Source organism: Coregonus lavaretus (genome assembly GCF_964263955.1).
Source record: "Coregonus lavaretus genome assembly, contig: SUPER_35_unloc_3, whole genome shotgun sequence".
Taxonomy (NCBI): domain Eukaryota; kingdom Metazoa; phylum Chordata; class Actinopteri; order Salmoniformes; family Salmonidae; genus Coregonus; species Coregonus lavaretus.
The window spans coordinates 1,965,061-1,982,981 of record NW_028167179.1 but is presented as its reverse complement, the minus strand read 5'-3'; the positions used below and the strand labels follow the sequence as shown (position 1 = coordinate 1,982,981).

General features: G+C 43.9%; 2 protein-coding genes across 3 annotated transcripts in view; both read right to left on the bottom strand.

The window, feature by feature from the left end:
• The window catches only part of LOC311110283 (uncharacterized protein), a 107,889-nt gene that overhangs the window by 52,091 nt on the left and 37,877 nt on the right, over window positions 1-17,921 (bottom strand). The window lies entirely within an intron of this gene.
• On the bottom strand, window positions 72-5,018 carry LOC311110288 (uncharacterized protein). 2 transcript variants are annotated; one of them, XM_084188830.1, is made up of 4 exons: window positions 4,522-5,018; window positions 3,952-4,082; window positions 3,585-3,758; window positions 72-2,822 (listed from the first exon to the last, which is right to left on the bottom strand). In XM_084188830.1, exons 1-4 carry the CDS (start codon window positions 4,802-4,804, stop codon window positions 2,676-2,678), a joined length of 735 nt encoding a protein of 244 aa, XP_084044956.1. In that variant the 5' UTR covers window positions 4,805-5,018; the 3' UTR covers window positions 72-2,675. The 2 variants fall into 2 exon arrangements, with proteins under 2 accessions (XP_084044956.1, XP_084044955.1); XM_084188829.1 differs by having other exon boundaries at window positions 72-3,758.

Genomic DNA, 17,921 nt, shown 5'->3' with positions numbered 1-17,921 from the left:
GTCGAATTTTTTTTAACAAGTTCTTTTTTTCATTTCACTTCACCAATTTGGACTATATTGTGTATGTCCATTACATGAAATCCAAATAAAAATCCATTTAAATTACAGGTTGTAATGCAACAAAATAGGAAAAACGCCAAGAGGGTGAATACTTTTGCAAGGCACAGTATTATGCAACTCTATTGTGACATTGCCTTATCAGTTGTTAGTTGAATATTACATGTTAAAATGTACAATATGGCTTCATACATAATGGCTCAATGGATTGGTGTGAGAATTGGTCAACTACATTTAGTTAGAACGAGGGAACACTGGGGATTTGCATCCCACATCCTACCTATTCTTTTTGCCGCCAGTTAAAAAAATAAAATACAACTGTGCATCCTTGGTATTATTTAGATTGCTGAAGACAAAAGATGATCATAGGCTACACAAAAAAAGGCAAAAAATGTATACTGAACAAAAATATAAACGCAACATGTAAAGTGTTAATCCCATGTTTCATGAGTTGAAATAAAAGATCCCAGTAATTTTCCATATGCACAAAAGGCTAATTTCTCTAACATTTTGTGCACAAATTTGTTTACATTTCTCCTTTGCCAAGATAATCCATCCATCTGACAGGTGTGGCATATCAAGAAGCTGATTAAACAGAATGATCATTACACAGGTGCATCTTGTACTGGGGACAATAAAAGGCCTCTCTAGAATGTGCAGTTTTGTCACACAACACATTGCCACAGATGTCTCAAGTTTTGAGGGAGCATGCACTTGGCATGCTGACTGCAGGAATGTCCACCAGAGAGGTTGCCAGAGAATTGAATTGATGCCAGTCACCCTTACAGTTGATGAAAATGAGGAGTATTTCTGTCTGTAATAAAGCCCTTTTGTGGGGAAAACCTCATTCGGATTGTCTGGGCCTGCTTCCCCAGTGGGTGGGCCTGGCTCCCAAGTGGGTGGGCCTATTTCCTTCCAGGCCCACCCATGGCTGCACCCCTGCCCAGTCATGTGAAATCCATAGATTATGGCCTAATGAATGTATTTCAATTGACTGATTTCCTTATATGAACTGTAACTCAGTAAACATTTTGAAATTGTTGCATTACATTTTTTTTACATTTAAGTCATTTAGCAGACACTCTTATCCAGAGCAACTTACAGTTAGTGAGTGCATACATTTTTCATACTGGTCCCCCGTGGGAATCGAAACCACAACCCTGGCGTTGCAAGCGCCATGCTCTACCAACGGAGCTACACGGGACAACACTTGCATGTTGCGTTTATATTTTTTTCCAGTGTAGAATAATATCTAGACTAAGTCTGTAAGTACTGTCCAGCAGAGGGCACTGTTTTGGAAGCTTATGACAGGGATCTAACAAAGCTTTGTACTTGCTTGGGTTTGAATTAAAACTTTTTCAACTCACTTTTACATATTAACAAAAAAACTTTGGGTACATAATTTGATAATTATCAATAACAAATACTATAGCTGTTCCATTTACAATCACTGTTGGAGAAAGAGAAAATATCTAAATAGACTCTCTCAAAATGTGATCCTGTGTTATGGTTTCAGGATGGATTCATCTGCCATGTGGCTCTACGCCCTGAACTATCTTTCCACCTGCTAAGAATGTGAAATATCTAGACAAAGATTTTTTAAAGCTTCCAACAGAGATCGCTGCGTTCACATGCTAGTCGAAGCTCTTCTCTGTCCTGGCAGCCCAATGGTGGACCAGCTTTCCCTGAAGCTAAGACAGAAGAGTCCCTAACCATTTTCTGACCGCTGCTGATAACTACTTTAGAGGGAAAATGTACTTGTTATGTGGTTGTCTCACCCAGTTTTCTTAAGATGAATGCACCAATTGTAAGTCCCTCTGGATAAGCGCGTCTGCTAAATGACTAAAATCTCAAATGTAATGTCTCAACAAAAAATCAGCATGAACTTGATAAACTGCATTGATTTTCTAATTAAGAGTGTCTTGGGGGAAAAATTAAGTAGTTGAATGGAAGTAATGAAATAGGCATTTGTGAACATATCATATAGCTACACAGTACAAACACAATATGTAACAGACTTAGGCTTATATATGCCTTATATATCACACAATGGCCGTGTCCGAATACCCATCCTTGCGTACTAAATAGTAAAGTTCTATAGTATGTGAAATGTTGAAAATAGTACGACGAATGCGCCATCTAATGTGCGATTACATTGATTACATTGACTCCCGCCATTTGTTCATTTTGGTACAGTGCGTTAATTTATCTGTTTATCACGTGAGTGGGAAAATATTTGTGAATTCTACTAGATCCAACACCAAAATTAGTATGCAGTTTAAGTATGTAGTACGCTAGTATGGGTATTCGGACATGGCCACTGTCTGGATGCGATATTCTACCCAGGAATATTCAACACTGAAATCTGTTACTCTTGTTATTGCAAATGAAAATGTATCTTTGTCTTTAATGCAAGGTTTGTTCTAAACATCAGATGATATCGAGTGGAATGGTTACTTTCTATGTTATAGAGTGGAATGTTCTTTCTGCTTATGTATCCTGAGGTAGCTCCTCTCTGAGAACCTCTTCCCGCAATGCGTACAGGCAAACGGCCTTTCCCCCATGTGAAGCTTCAACTGCATCTTCAGCTGGTTCTGGTGGGAGAATCTCTTCCCACACTAGGAGCAGCTGTATTGTTTCTTCCCTGTGTGGACCCTCTGGTGCCTCTTCAGGCTGGATGAGTGGGAGAAGCGCACAAGACACTGGCTACAGCTGAAGGGTTTCTCCCCTGTGTGGACCCTCTGGTGGATCTTCAGGTTCCAAGCCTGGGAGAAGCGCATGTGACACTGAGTACAGCTGTAGGGTTTCCCCCCTGTGTGGACCCTCTGGTGGATCTCCACCTTCTGAGGGCTGTTGAAGCCTTTGTTACAGAACATGCAGAAGAACCGTTTTTCTTTATTACCGCCTGATGTTGCCCCCCCTCCCCGAGTCTGGTCTCTAGCCCTGTCGTTTGAGATAAATACCTCATCGAAAAGGATGCGGTCGTGTGAATCGGAAGGTGCCATAGACATGGACACTGGGTCACGATCCCTGAGCGCGTGGGTTGCCATATTTGGATTTGGCTCTAAGCTATCCCTGTAGTCTATGAAGTTACTCTTGTTTCCCTGGGAGTGCCCTTCTCCTAAATGAGTCTCGTCTGCATTCCATGTCAGAGGAGTGTCACCCTCCACTTTCACAGTCACCTCATCTACAACCAGAACCTCCCCTTTCTTATCTAGGAACCCTTCAGAGTATACACCACTACTGTACTGGTTCCATTCCCCTCTCATTGGATTAGTCTGTGTATCTAAGCACACAGGCATGTCACCAGCTATCATCTCTGTCTCTGTAGCATATGAACAGGATGGATCATTGACATTCTGTAATGTGTCACCTGAGTTCTGATGGGACAGAACCGTCCTCTGGCTTGTGTTACCGTAAAGTAAATACTCTGAGAGGGGAGCAGGAGGACTGCCCAGTCGCTCCAGCCCCGTTAAAGTCTCAGTGTCTGTCTCTGACTTGAGGACGGGGTTCAGCGTTCCACTGACCTCCGTGATGCTGCATTGGGCCCTGGGCAGTGCTGGGGCGAGGGTGGGGTCCTCCGTGGCCACAGGAGGCGCTCCAGACCCTCCAGTCTGGATGTCTCTGCAGTGCTGTGGGTCCTCCTTTCCTTCAGACCTCTCCTGCTTGACCCCAGGACCTGCAGCCTCTGCATCTGCAGACTGACACAAGAAGAGAGGAGGTTATTATCGGTACATGAGTAGAATTGGATAACAATGTCATAGGGAAGTCTCACAAGCTCCCCTATGGCAGATAAATGAAGATGTACATGTAAGCAAATGAATAGCTGAGGGTAGCCTTTCTTAAATAAACGGGCCACATTTGTAATTTTTTAAGTTACACTATTACACTAACCTCTATCACAATAACATGCTGGGTTGAGGTTCCACTCCCCTCATCTATAGCTATGGGTTGGTCATCTCTCCATGTATTGTGTCCTGCTGGCTTCACAAAGCTCCTGTGGACTCCAGTGAGATGTCCTTCACCTAAGACAGTGATTGGGGGAAAAGGGGTGGTTAAGTTAGCTACTGTCAATGCTCAATGCTATATTGTACACTATTGACACCGTCTACAATTGGCAAGGATGTAAGGTAACACTTCTCATAACATATTGATATACTATTTATTGATGGATTGATTATGTTCCTTGCATCACATTATTTTAATTAAGTATGACAATAGGAAATTCAGTAAATCAAGAATATGGTATTGTGTCTTTCTGCAAGAATAATTTGTTCTTAATTGACCTGCCTGGTCAAATAAAGGTAAAATAAAATAATTGTGCAAGGTAGCTAAGTAATCAGGGGAAGTATTCCATACTATCCAAAAACTGACCAAGAACCAATTCTGGGTAGCACATCTGAACACATGCACAGAGGGGAACGTGAAGATAGGCCCCACAGCCTCGGCAAAATCAAAATGCACCTCTTGCCATTCCTCTGTATCGATCGAGGATTTTGAAACTGCTGGGACGACTAGTGAGGACTCGCTCTCGCGTTGTCCTCTCTGCGCGCTCCCGTGCCACCTTCAGTTCCAGTAGCTGTAGTTTCCTCTGCAATGCCCTGTTTTCTTTCTGGCTTTGAGTTATTTCCAAACGAAACACTGCATAGTCATCGTCTACGAGTTTACAGATCTCTGCCACGGCTGCATTCGCTAGCACCTCCATAATGGAGGCTATTTGAGAGTGAAAAACCATACATTTAGCCATTGTTAGCAGCTAGCTACCATTACCTTGAGGTTATCTATCAACCAAGTTCTGTCTCCAACGCGAATTAAATACTACCTGGGTGTAAGTATGTGATGCTATGCAGTTAAATTAGTCATGTTCTGAGTTCCAGGGTGTTGATAAACGTCTAAATAACAACAATAAAAACACTAAGGTACGAAATTGTTGTTGGTCAATGTTCACTTCCGTTTACACTGAAGAGAACGTATCTAATTGGTCGGCGTCATAGCTCAAAGGGTGTGGTTAAATAAAAAATGTATGCGCGCTGTTCTTTGATATACGGTACTGCTTATTACATTACATACAAATCTCCTATGATCAGTATCTTTCAAGCTCAGAGCGGACTTGTTTAGAATGAACAGTGTGTTAGCAAGAATAGAGTAGAAAATAAAATTATTACTTTATTCCATCTACATGACCTCAGTAAGGTAAATAAACTCAGCAAAAAAAGAAACATCCTCTCACTGTCAACTGCGTTTATTTTCAGCAAACTTAACGTGTAAATATTTGTATGAACATAACAAGATTCAACAACTGAGACATAATAAACTGAAACACTTCCACAGACATGTGACTAACAGAAATTGAATAATGTGTCCCTGAACAATGGGGGGTCAAAATCAAAAGGAACAGTCAGTATCTGGTGTGGCCACCAGCTGCATTAAGTACTGCAGTGCATCTCCTCATGGACTGCACCAGATGACACACCGCCCCAGACCATGACGGACCCTCCACCTCCAAATCAATCCCACTCCAGAGTACAGGCCTTGGCGTAACGCTCATTCCTTCGACGATAAACGCGAATCCGACCATCACTCCTGGTGAGACAAAACCGCGACTCGTCAGTTACAACAGGCCTACAAGCCCTCAGTCCAGCCTCTCTCAGCCTATTGCGGACAGTCTGAGCACTGATGGAGGGATTGTGCATTCCTGGTGTAACTCGGACAGTTGTTGTTAACATCCTGTACCTGTCCCGCAGGTGTGATGTTCGGATGTACCGATCCTGTGCAGGTGTTGTTACACGTGGTCTGCCACTGCGAGGACGATCAGCTGTCCGTCCTGTCTCCCTGTAGCGCTGTCTTAGGTGTCTCACAGTATGGCGCCGACGAAGATGGCGGCCTCGCGACTAGCTCTTAGGAAACTTTGCAGTATTTTGTTTTTTTTAATCTATTATTCTTTACATTATTAGCTCAGAAAGTGTTTTGTATCATTACATACAGCCAGGAAAACTATTGGATATCAGAGCGGCGGTAACTCACCAGCATTACGAACAGGAATACGACTTTCCCGAAGCAAATCCTTTGTTTGCTCTCCCCAGGGCAACTGAACTGATTACAGCGGCTGACCCAAAACATTGCCGGCGGAGGAGAGGCACTCGGAGCGGCCTGCTGGTTCGACTTAGGAGGCACGCACACCACCCACCGCTTCCAAGTATACTACTCGCTAATGTTCAGTCTTTGGTTAACAAGATCGATGAACTCCGGGCAAGGATTTCTTTCCAGAGAGACATCAAGGCCTGTAAGATACGTTGTTTCACGGAAACATGGCTCTCTTGGGATATTCTGTCGAAATCGGTCCAGCCAGAGGGGTTCTCAGTTCATCGCGCAGACAGGAATAAATATCTCTCTGGGAAGCAGAAGGGCGGAGGTATGTGTTTCATGATTAATAACTCATGGTGTAATTGTAGTAACATACAGGAACTCGAGTCCTTTTGTTCACCCGACCTAGAATATCTCACAATCAAATGCTGACCGTATTATCTCCCAAGATAATTTTCTTCGGTTATAGTCACGGCCGTGTATATCCCCCCTCAAGCCGATACCACGACGGCCCTCAAAGAACTTCACTGGACTTTATGCAAACTGGAAACCACATATCCTGAGGCTGCATTTATTGTAGCCGGGGATTTTAACAAAGCAAATTTGAGGACTAGGCTGCCAAAGTTCTATCAACATATCGACTGTTGTACTCGTGCTGCCAAAATCCTCGACCATTGCTATTTGAACTTCCGGGATGGTTATAAGGCCCTCCCCATCCTCCTTTCGGAAAATCTGACCACGACTCCATTTTGCTCCTCCCTTCCTATAGGCAGAAACTCAAACAGGAAATACCCGTGCTAAGGACTATTCAACACTGGTCTGACCAATCGGAATCCACGCTTCAAGATTGTTTTGATCACGCGGACTGGGATATGTTCCGGGTAGCTTCCGAAAATAATTTAGACAAATGGTGACTGAGTTTATCAGGTAGTGTATAGGTGATGTTGTGCCCACTGTGACTATTAAAACCTACCCTAACCAGAAACTGTGGATAGATGGCAGCATTCACGCCAATCTGAAAGTGCGAACCACCGCATTCAACCATGGCAAGGTGACTGGGAATATGGCAGAATACAAAACAGTGTAGCTACTCACTCCGCAAGGTAATTAAACTATCATAACATCAGTATAGAGACAAAGTGGAGTCGCAATTCAACGGCTCAGACACGAGACCTATGTGGCAGGGTCTACAGACAATCATGGACTACAAAAGGAAAACCAGCCACATCGCCGACACCGACGTCTCGCTTCCAGACAAGCTAAACACCTTCTTTGCCCGCTTTGAGGATAACACAGTGCCACTGACGAGGCCCACTACCAAGGACTGTGGCCTCTCCTTCTCTGTGGCCGACGTGATTAAGACATTTTAAGCATGTTAACCCCCTCAAGGCTGCCGGCCCAGACGGCCCTAGCTGCGTCCTCAGAGCATGCGCAGACCAGCTGGCTGGTGTGTTTATGGACATATTCAATCTCTCCCCTTCCTAGTCTGCTGTTCCCACATGCTTCAAGATGGCCACCATTGTTCCTGTACCCAAGAAAGCAAAGGTAACTGAACTAAATGACTATCGCCCTGTAGCACTCACCTCTGTCATGAAGTGCTTTGAGAGACTAGTCAAGGATCATATCACCTCTACCTTACCTGTCACCCTAGACCCACTTCAATTTGCTTACTGTCCCAACAGATCCACAGACGATGCAATCGCCATCACACTGCACACTGCCCTATCCCATCTGGACAAGAGGAATACCTATGTAAGAATACTGTTCATTGACTATAGCTCAGCATTCAACACCATAGTACCCTCCAAGCTCATCATCAAGCTCGAGGCCCTGGGTCTGAACCCCGCCCTGTCTTCCTGACGGGCCGCCCCCAGGTGGTGAAGGTAGGAAACAACATCTCCACTTCGCTGATCCTCAACACTGGGGCCCCACAAGGGTGCGTGCTCAGCCCCCTCCTGTACTCCCTGTTCACCTATGACTGCGTGGCCAAGCACGCCTCCAACTCAATCATCAAGTTTGCAGATGACACAACAGTAGTAGGCTTGATTACCAACAATGACGAGACCGCCTACAGGGAGGAGGTGAGGGCTCTGGGAGTGTGGTGCCAGGAAAATAACCTCTCACTCAACATCAACAAAACAAAGGAGATGATCGTGGACTTCAGGAAACAGCAGAGGGTGCACCCCCCTATCCACATCGACGGGACAGCAGTGGAGAAGGTGGAAAGCTTCAAGTTCCTTGGCATACACATCACCAACAAACTGAAATGGTCCACCCACGCAGACAGTGTGGGAAAGAAGGCGCAACAGAGCCTCTTCAACCTCAGGAGGCTGAAGAAATTCGGTTTGGCACCTAAAACCCTCACAAACTTTTACAGATGCACAATTGAGAGCATTCTGTCGGGCTGTATCACCACCTGGTACGGCAACTGCACCGCCCACAACCGCAGGGCTCTCCAGAGGGTGGTGCGGTCTGCCGAACGCATTATCGGGGGCAAACTACCCGCCCTCCAAGACACATACAGCACCCGATGTCACAGGAAGGACAAAAAGATCATCAAGGACATCAACCACCCGAGCCACTGCCTGTTCACCCTGCTATCATCCAGAAGGTGAGGTCAGTACAGGTGCGTCAAAGCTGGGACCGAGAGAATGAAAAACAGCTTCTATCTCAAGGCCATCAGACTGTTAAATAGCCATCACTAGCACATTAGAGGCTGCTGCTGCCTATTGAAATCACTGGCCACTTCAAGAAATGGAACACTAGTCACTTTAATAATGTTTACAGTCACTTTAATAATGTTTACATATCTTGCACTACTCATCTCATATGTACAGTGAGGGAAAAAAGTATTTGATCCCCTGCTGATTTTGTACGTTTGCCCACTGACAAAGAAATCATCAGTCTATAATTTTAATGGTAGGTTTATTTGAACAGTGAGAGACAGAATAACAACAACAAAAATCCAGAAAAACGCATGTCAAAAATGTTATAAATTGATTTGAATTTTTATGAGGGAAATAAGTATTTGACCCCTCTGCAAAACATGACTTAGTACTTGGTGGCAAAACCCTTGTTGGCAATCACAGAGGTCAGACGTTTCTTGTAGTTGGCCACCAGGTTTGCACACATCTTTGTACATGGCCCCATCCATCATCCCTTTGATGCGGTGAAGTTGTCCTGTCCCCTTAGCAGAAAAACACCCCCAAAGCATAATGTTTCCACCTCCATGTTTGACGGTGGGGATGGTGTTCTTGGGGTCATATGCAGCATTCCTCCTCCTCCTCCAAACACGGCGAGTTGAGTTGATGCCAAAGAGCTCAGTTTTGGTCTCATCTGACCACAACACTTTCAGGATTTCAGTCCTTCACGGCGTAGTGTGTTACCAATTGTTTTCTTGGTGACTATGGTCCCAGCTGCCTTGAGATCATTGACAAGATCCTCCCGTGTAGTTCTGGGCTGATTCCTTATCGTTCTCATGATCATTGCAACTCCACGAGGTGAGATCTTGCATGGAGCCCCAGGCCGAGGGAGATTGACAGTTATTTTGTGTTTCTTCCATTTGGGAATAATCGCACAAACTGTTGTCACCTTCTCACCAACCTGCTTGGCGATGGTCTTGTAGCCCATTCCAGCCTTGTGTAGGTCTACAATCTTGTCCCTGACATCCTTGGAGAGCTCTTTGGTCATGGCCATGGTGGAGAGTTTGGAATCTGATTGATTGATTGCTTCTGTGGACAGGTCTTCTATACAGGTAACAAACTGAGATTAGGAGCACTCCCTTTAAGAGTGTGCTCCTAATCTCAGCTCGTTACCTGTATAAAAGACACCTGGGAGCCAGAAATCTTTCTGATTGAGAGGGGGTAAAATACTTATTTCCCTCATTAAAATGCAAATCAATTTATAACATTTTTGACATGCGTTTTTCTGGATTTTTTTGCTGCTATTCTGTCTCTCAGTGTTCAAATAAACCTACCATTAAAATTATAGACTTATCATTTCTTTGTCAGTGGGCAAATGTACAAAATCAGCAGGGGATCAAATACTTTTTTCCCTCACTGTATATACTGCATTCTATTCTATACTATTCTACTGTATCTTTGTCCATGCCGCTCTGTCATTGCTTGTCTACATATGTATATTTTCTTAAATTCCATTCCTTACTAGTTTTGTGTGTATTAGGTATATGTTGTGAAATTGTTAGATATTACTTGTTAGATATTACTGCACTTTCGGAGCTAGGAGCTAGAAGCACAAGCATTTCGCTACACTCGCTATAACATCTGCAAATAACATTTGATTTGATCTGATTGATTGCCCTGGCCACATCTGCAGTCCTCATGCCTCCTTGCAGCATGCCTAAGGCACGTTCACGCAGATGAGCGGGGACCCTGGGCATGTTTCTTTTAGTGTTTTTCAGAGTCAGTAGAAAGGTCTCTTTAGTGTCCTAAGTTTTCATAACTGTGACCTTAATTGCCTACCATTTGTAAGCTGTTAGTGTCTTAACGACCGTTCCACAGGTGCATGTTCATTAATTGTTTATGGTTAATTGAACAAGCATGGGAAACTGTGTTTAAACCCTTTACAATGAAGATCTGTGAAGTTATTTTGATTTTTACGAATTATCTTTGAAAGACAGGGTCCTGAAAAAGGGACATTTCTTTTTTTGCTGAGTTTATTAATATTAACATCCCATATCAGCGGTATTCAAAGAGCCTCTGAACAAGCTGATTGGCACGTGTGTTTTTCTGTTGCTCATTAGGAAAAACGAGATTTTGGTCTTAGAGGTGTGTGTCCTGACCTATTCCGCATTTGGTTAATGATTGTCCCCTATGAAACACTGTAGATGCAGAAGGCTATTTCACGTCCTCAAAATCCCCAGAATGAATCTAACTAAGATAACTAAAAAAATATTTAATTCATTTTGACGTTTTTTGCCGAGGGTGTTTAGTTGCACAATTTTACATCTAACTAAGGTGTTTGGTGCAGTATTTCTCAAGTAAAAAAATGAACGAGGTGTTGTCTTATGTAAACAAAGTCGGAGCTGCTGGGCAGGTCTGTCTCAATGTCTAGCTATGCTATTGGATAGAGCGCAGCCACTGCAGCTGTTCACCCCATGTTAGTGGGCAAATGGCCATTGTCAAATCAAAACCCAACCGTTGTGATGCACGGATGTTCCAAACTCCGTTTTAGAAGAGACTGACTTTATGTCCAAAATCATCCTATTTACACTTTGTAGTGCATTTTGACACTAGAATAACGGTTTCAAATCAAATCAAATCAAATTGTATTTGCCACATGCGCCGAATACAACAGGTGTAGACATTACCGTGAAATGCTTACTTACAGCCCTTAACCAACAATGCATTTATTTTTTAATAAAAACGTAAAATAAAACAACAACAACAAAAAAGTGTTGAGAAAAAAAGAGCAGAAGTAAAATAAAATAACAGTAGGGAGGCTATATACAGGGGGATACCGGTGCAGAGTCAATGTGCTGGGGCACTGGCTAGTTGAGGTAGTTGAGGTAATATGTACATGTGGGTAGAGTTAAAGTGACTATGCATAAATAATTAACAGAGTAGCAACAGCGTAAAAAAAGATGGGGTGGGGGTGGGGGGGCAGTGCAAATAGTCCGGGTAGCCATGATTAGCTGTTCAGGAGTCTTATGGCTTGGGGGTAGAAGCTGTTGAGAAGCCTTTTGGACCTAGACTTGGCGCTCCGGTACCGCTTGCCGTGCGGTAGCAGAGAGAACAGTCTATGACTAGGGTGGCTGGAGTCTTTGACAATTTTGAGGGCCTTCCTCTGACACCGCCTGGTATAGAGGTCCTGGATGGCAGGAAGCTTGGCCCCAGTGATGTACTGGGCCGTACGCACTACCCTCTGTAGTGCCTTGCGGTCGGAGGCCGAGCAGTTGCCATACCAGGCGGTGATGCAACGAGTCAGGATGCTCTCGATGGTGCAGCTGTATAACTTTTTGAGGATCTGAGGACCCATGCCAAATCTTTTCAGTCTCCTGAGGGGGAATAGGCTTTGTCGTGCCCTCTTCACGACTGTGTTGGTGTGTTTGGACCATGATAGTTCGTTGGTGATGTGGACACCAACGAACTTGAAGCTCTCAACCTGTTCCACTACAGCCCTGTCGATGAGAATGGGGGCGTGCTCAGTCCTCTTTTTTTCCCTGTAGTCCACAATCATCTCCTTTGTCTTGGTCACGTTGAGGGAGAGGTTGTTATCCTGGCACCACATGGCCAGGTCTCTGACCTCCCTATAGGCTGTCTCATCGTTGTCGGTGATCAGGCCTACCACTGTTGTGTCGTCGGCAAACTTAATGATGGTGTTGGAGTCGTGCCTGGCCATGCAGTCATGGGTGAACAGGGAGTACAGGAGGGAACTGAGCACGCACCCTTGAGGGGCCCCCGTGTTGAGGATCAGCGTGGCAGATGTGTTGTTACCTACCCTTACCACCTGGGGGCGGCCCGTCAGGAAGTCTAGGATCCAGTTGCAGAGGGAGGTGTTTAGTCCCAGGATCCTTAGCTTAGTGATGAGCTTTGAGGGCTCTAAGTCCCCTGTAGCTCAGTTGGTAGAGCATGGCGCTTGCAACACCAGGGTTATGGGTTCGTTTCCCACGGGGGGCCAGTATGAAAATGTATGCACTCACTAACTGTAAGTCGCTCTGGATAAGAGCGTCTGCTAAATGACTAAAAATGTAAAAATTTGTTGAACGCTGAGCTGTAGTCAATGAATAGCATTCTCACGTAGGTGTTCCTCTTGTCCAGGTGGGAAAGGGCAGTGTGGAGTGCAATAGAGATTGCATCATCTGTGGATCTGTTGGGGCGGTATGCAAATTGGAGTGGGTCTAGGGTTTCTGGGATAATGGTGTTGATGTGAGCCATGACCAGCCTTTCAAAGCAGTTCATGGCTACAGACGTCAGTGCTACGGGTCGGTAGTCATTTAGGCAGGTTATCTTAGTGTCCTTGGGCACGGGGACTATGGTGGTCTGCTTGAAACATGTTGGTATTACAGACTCAGTCAGGGACATGTTGAAAATGTCAGTGAAGACACTTGCCAGTTGGTCAGCACATGCTTGGAGTACACGTCCTGGTAATCCGTCTGGCCCTGCGGCCTTTTGAATGTCGACCTGCTTAAAAGTCTTACTCACATCGGCTAAGGAGAGCGTGATCACATAGTCATCCGGAACAGCTGGTGCTCTCATGCATGCTTCAGTGTTGCTTGCCTCGAAGCGAGCATAGAAGTGGTTTAGCTCGTCTGGTAGGCTTGTGTCACTGGGCAGCTCGTGGCTGTGCTTCCCTTTGTAGTCTGTAATAGTTTTCAAGCCCTGCCACATCCGACGAGCGTCAGAGCCGGTGTAGTACGATTCAATCTTAGTCCTGTATTGACTCTTTGCCTGTATGATGGCTCGTCGGAGGGCATAGCGGGATTTCTTATAAGCGTCCGGGTTAGAGTCCCGCTCCTTGAAAGCGGCAGTTTCTGACTCGTATCGATGCCACATAGGCCATTTTCAAAGAGATTCATTGCTTTTTAAAGGAGGTCGCTCTTTAACTCCTACCCTACGAGGTCCGGAGCCTGCTGGTTTTCTGTTCTACCTGATAATTAATTGCACACACTTGGTGTTCCAGGTCTAAATTAGTCCCCAATTAGAGGGTAACAACGAAAAAGCACAGTGGAATTGGCTTCGAGGTCCAGAGTTGAGTTTGAGTGCCCTATATTATAATAATATGCCATTTAGCAGACGCTTTTATCCAAAGCGACTTACAGTCATACGTGCATACATTTTTGTGTATGGGTGGTCCCGGGGATCGAACCCACTACCTTGGCATTACAAGCGCCGTGCTCTACCAGCTGAGCTACAGAGGACCACATTATGTTCTGTATAATGACAGTCACCTCCAAAATTATTAGCACCCTTGATGAAGATGAGCAAAAAAGACTATACAATTAATAATTCAAATGTTGAGCTACAGTGCCTTCAGAAAGTATTCACACTCCTTGACTTTTTACACATTTTATTGTGTTACTAAGTGGGATTAAAATTGATTTAATTTAACGATCTACACAAAATACTCTGTCAAAGTGGAATAAAAATTCTAACTTTTCTTTATTAATGGTAAATAAACAATAATATATATTGATTAGATAGGTATTCAACCCCCTGATTCAATACATGGTAGAATCACCTTTGGCAGTGATTACAGCTGTGAATCTTTCTGGGTAAGTATTTATACATTTTACATTTTAGTCATTTAGCAGATGCTCTTATCCAGAGCGACTTACAATTAGTGAGTGCATACATTTTTCATACTGGCCCCCTGTGGTCTCTAAGAACTTTGCACACCTCGATTGTACAATATTTGCCCATTATTCTTTTTTAAATTCTTCAAGCTCTGTCAAGTAGGTTGTTGATCATTGCTAGATAGCCATTGTCAAGTCTTGCCATAGATTTTCAAGCTGATTTAAGTCAAAACTGTAACTTGGCCACTCAGGAACATTTCATGTCGTCTTGGTAAGCAACTCCAGTGTATAGTTGGCCTTGTGTTTTAGGTAATTGTCCTGCTGAAAGGTGAATTTGTCTCCCAGTGTCTGTTGGAAAGCAGACTTAACCAAGTTTTCCTCTAGGATTTTGCCTGTGCTTAGCTCTATTCTGTTTCTCTTTATCCTACAAAAACTCCCTAGTCCTTGCTGATGACAAGCATACCCATAACATGATACTGCCACCACCATGCTTGAAAATATGAAGAGTGGTACTCAGTGATGTGTTGTGTTGTATTTGCCCCAAACATAATGCTTTGTATTCGGGACAAAAAGTTACTTTCTTTGCCATATTTTGCAATATTACTTTAGTGCCTTAATGCAAACAGGATACATGTTTTTGAATATTTTTTATTCTGTACAGGCTTCCTTCTTTTCACTCTGTCATTTATGTTAGTTCATGATGCCGTGGACCTTAACAAGGGCCCCAGGACCAGTGGAAGCAAATTAGCCCCATAACATCAAAGATCCACTACCATATTTTACAGTAGGTATGAGGTCGTTTTCTGCATATGCTCTATTTTCAAGTCATCTCACCATAGCACCGCCTGGAGTTTGCTAAACGGTATTGGCACTTGGATTGTAACTGGTGCTATGAGGGGGAACGAGCATTGTAAGACTATATGGGCTATATGCATTTCTCCCTTACCTTGCTCCCCCATCTTTAGTCCACTCAGCAGATAAATGGTCTCTGGTCCGTCTTTTACTGTCTCCTCTTTGACCAGCAGCAGATCAGGCTTCCCATCCTCCATGTCTACTGACTGTAAGAGATACAGAGTGAGAAGATGTTGGATCAAGACATCTGGTATGAACACCCTGCTATGGAGCACCATCTGTTTGTGAAATTAGGGATTGCTATGTGTACTATGCAAACATGTTAGTTGATTTGATACTATGCAAACGTGTTAGTTGATTTGATTACTAGACACTCTTTTTAATGGTTTGATAATTCAAAGGCATGGTCCCACACTTAAGACAAAATTAATCAAGACCTGGGCCCATATCCATGAAGAGTCTCAGATTAGGAGTGCTGATCTAAGAAACTAAGGAATTAACATGGTCCACACACACCCACACAGTTGTGAAGAGGGCACGACAGCTCCTCTTCCCCCTCATGAGGTTTACAATATTTTCAGGAGGCCCTCAGATCCTCAAAAAGGTCTACAGCTGCGCCATTGAGAGCATTTTGACTGGCTGCATCACCGCTTGGTACAGGAACTGCAAGGGAGCCAACCACAAAGCGCTACAGAGCGTGATGAGTACGGCCCAATACATCACTGGGGCCGAGCTCGCTGCCATCCAGGACCTCTATACCAGGCGGTGTCACAGAAAGGCCCAGAAACTTTTCAAAGACTCCAGCCCACAAGCCATAGACAGTTCTCTCTGTTATCGCACGGCAAGCGGTACCAGTGCACCAAGTCTGCAACCAACAGTACTAGGGATGGACGATATGGCCTAAAAATCATTGCTCTATTTTTTCCAAACCGATACATGATATACACTACCATTCAAAAGTTTGGGGTCACTTAGACATTTCCTTGTTTTTGAAAGAAAGGCAATTTTTTTGTCCATTAAAATAACATGAAATTGATCAGAAATACAGTGTAGACATTGTTAATGTTGTAAATGGCTATTGTAGCTGGAAACGGCTGATTTTTAATGCAATTTCTACATAGGCCAGTGCTTCTCAATTATTTTCTGTTACGCCCCCCCCTAGGAAGAAATAAACATTTCACGCCCCCCAACTCTCCGCCGCAACTGTAAATAGTATCATTTGTCTATAAAATTGTTATAAGTACACCTCTGCATAACATTGTATCCTTATTAACATTAAAGAAAACAAAAAAACAAATAGAAAGAAATATAGATCAACTTACAAAAAGAATAACTTTATTAACACTGCCCTAAGAGTGGATACTGCCTCTCTACACTCAGCCAGAATTCACTCAGTGTCTGTGATGTGAACCTCAGTCTCAATGTGGAGTCAGACGTCATATCAATGAACTGGTCCTCCTCTGCAGAGCTGAAACCAGTTGGAGCTGGTGCATTGAAAGGATCTCTCACCCAGTTATATTGGGAACTGTTTTCAGGGAAGTACTTTTTAAAGAATCCCATCAGTGATGAAATATGCTCCTTAATATATGGAATCACTGAGGTGGCATCATAGTCAGTAGTGTCAACAAATTCATGCAGGTTCTCGAATGAATCAGTATTTCCTTCATCAAGTCGCCTGCCCCACATTGCAAGCTTTCGAGTGAAAGAGCTGATCTTGTCTGTGACCTGAGGGAGGTGTTTATCTTTCCCTTGAAGCTGTAGATGTAGTTAATTTAGCTTTCCAAATATGTCACTCAGGTAGGCCAGTTTTGCCAGGAAGTTCTCAGCACTAAAATTTTCTGCGAGGTCATACTTGTGCTCCTGCTCCGAAAACATTCTTATCTGCTCACTGAGCTCAAAAACTCGGGACAAGACTTTTCCTCGTGACAGCCACCTTGCTTCACTGTGAAACGGCACAGCTTGATGTTCAGCTACCATCTCCTCACAGATAGCAGAGAAGACTCTTGTTTTTAGTGGTCTGGTCTTTATAAAATTGACTACACCTACAATGTCAGTCATAACCTCACTTAATTCAGAGGAAAGGTGCCTTGATGCCAGTGCTTCTCTGTGTATAACACAGTGTGTCCTCTCAGCATTAGGTGAGGCCTTCTTGATGAGTGCCCGAAGTCCTTTTCTCATCCCTGCCATAGTGTGTGCACCATCACTGCAAACACCAATGCAGTTCTCCCACTTTAGCCCATTCTCAGTCAGGAAGCAGTCCAGCATTTTGAATAGCTCTTCAGCTGTGGCTATGTCTCTGACATATTTACAAAAAAGTAGATCCTCACACAGGGAGTTTGTCATGTCAAAACGTACATAAGCGATAAACAAACAGTCTTTGTTGCTGTCAGTTGCTTCATCGAACTGTAAGGCAAAACGTTTGTCTTTGAGTTTATCTACCAGCTGTTCTTTAAGATCGTTAGCAATGTCATTTATACGTCTGGCGACAGTGTCATTGGACAGAGGGATAGTTTTTATTTTTGCAGCACTTGCGTCATCCAGCATGACAGAGACCATGTCTAATGCTGCAGGCAGTATCAGCTCCTCTGCTATGGAGTGTTTTTTTTTGCACTGAGCAATTTGGTACGCCACCTTATATGATGCTAACAGTGCTCGCTGGTTTACTGAAGTAGCA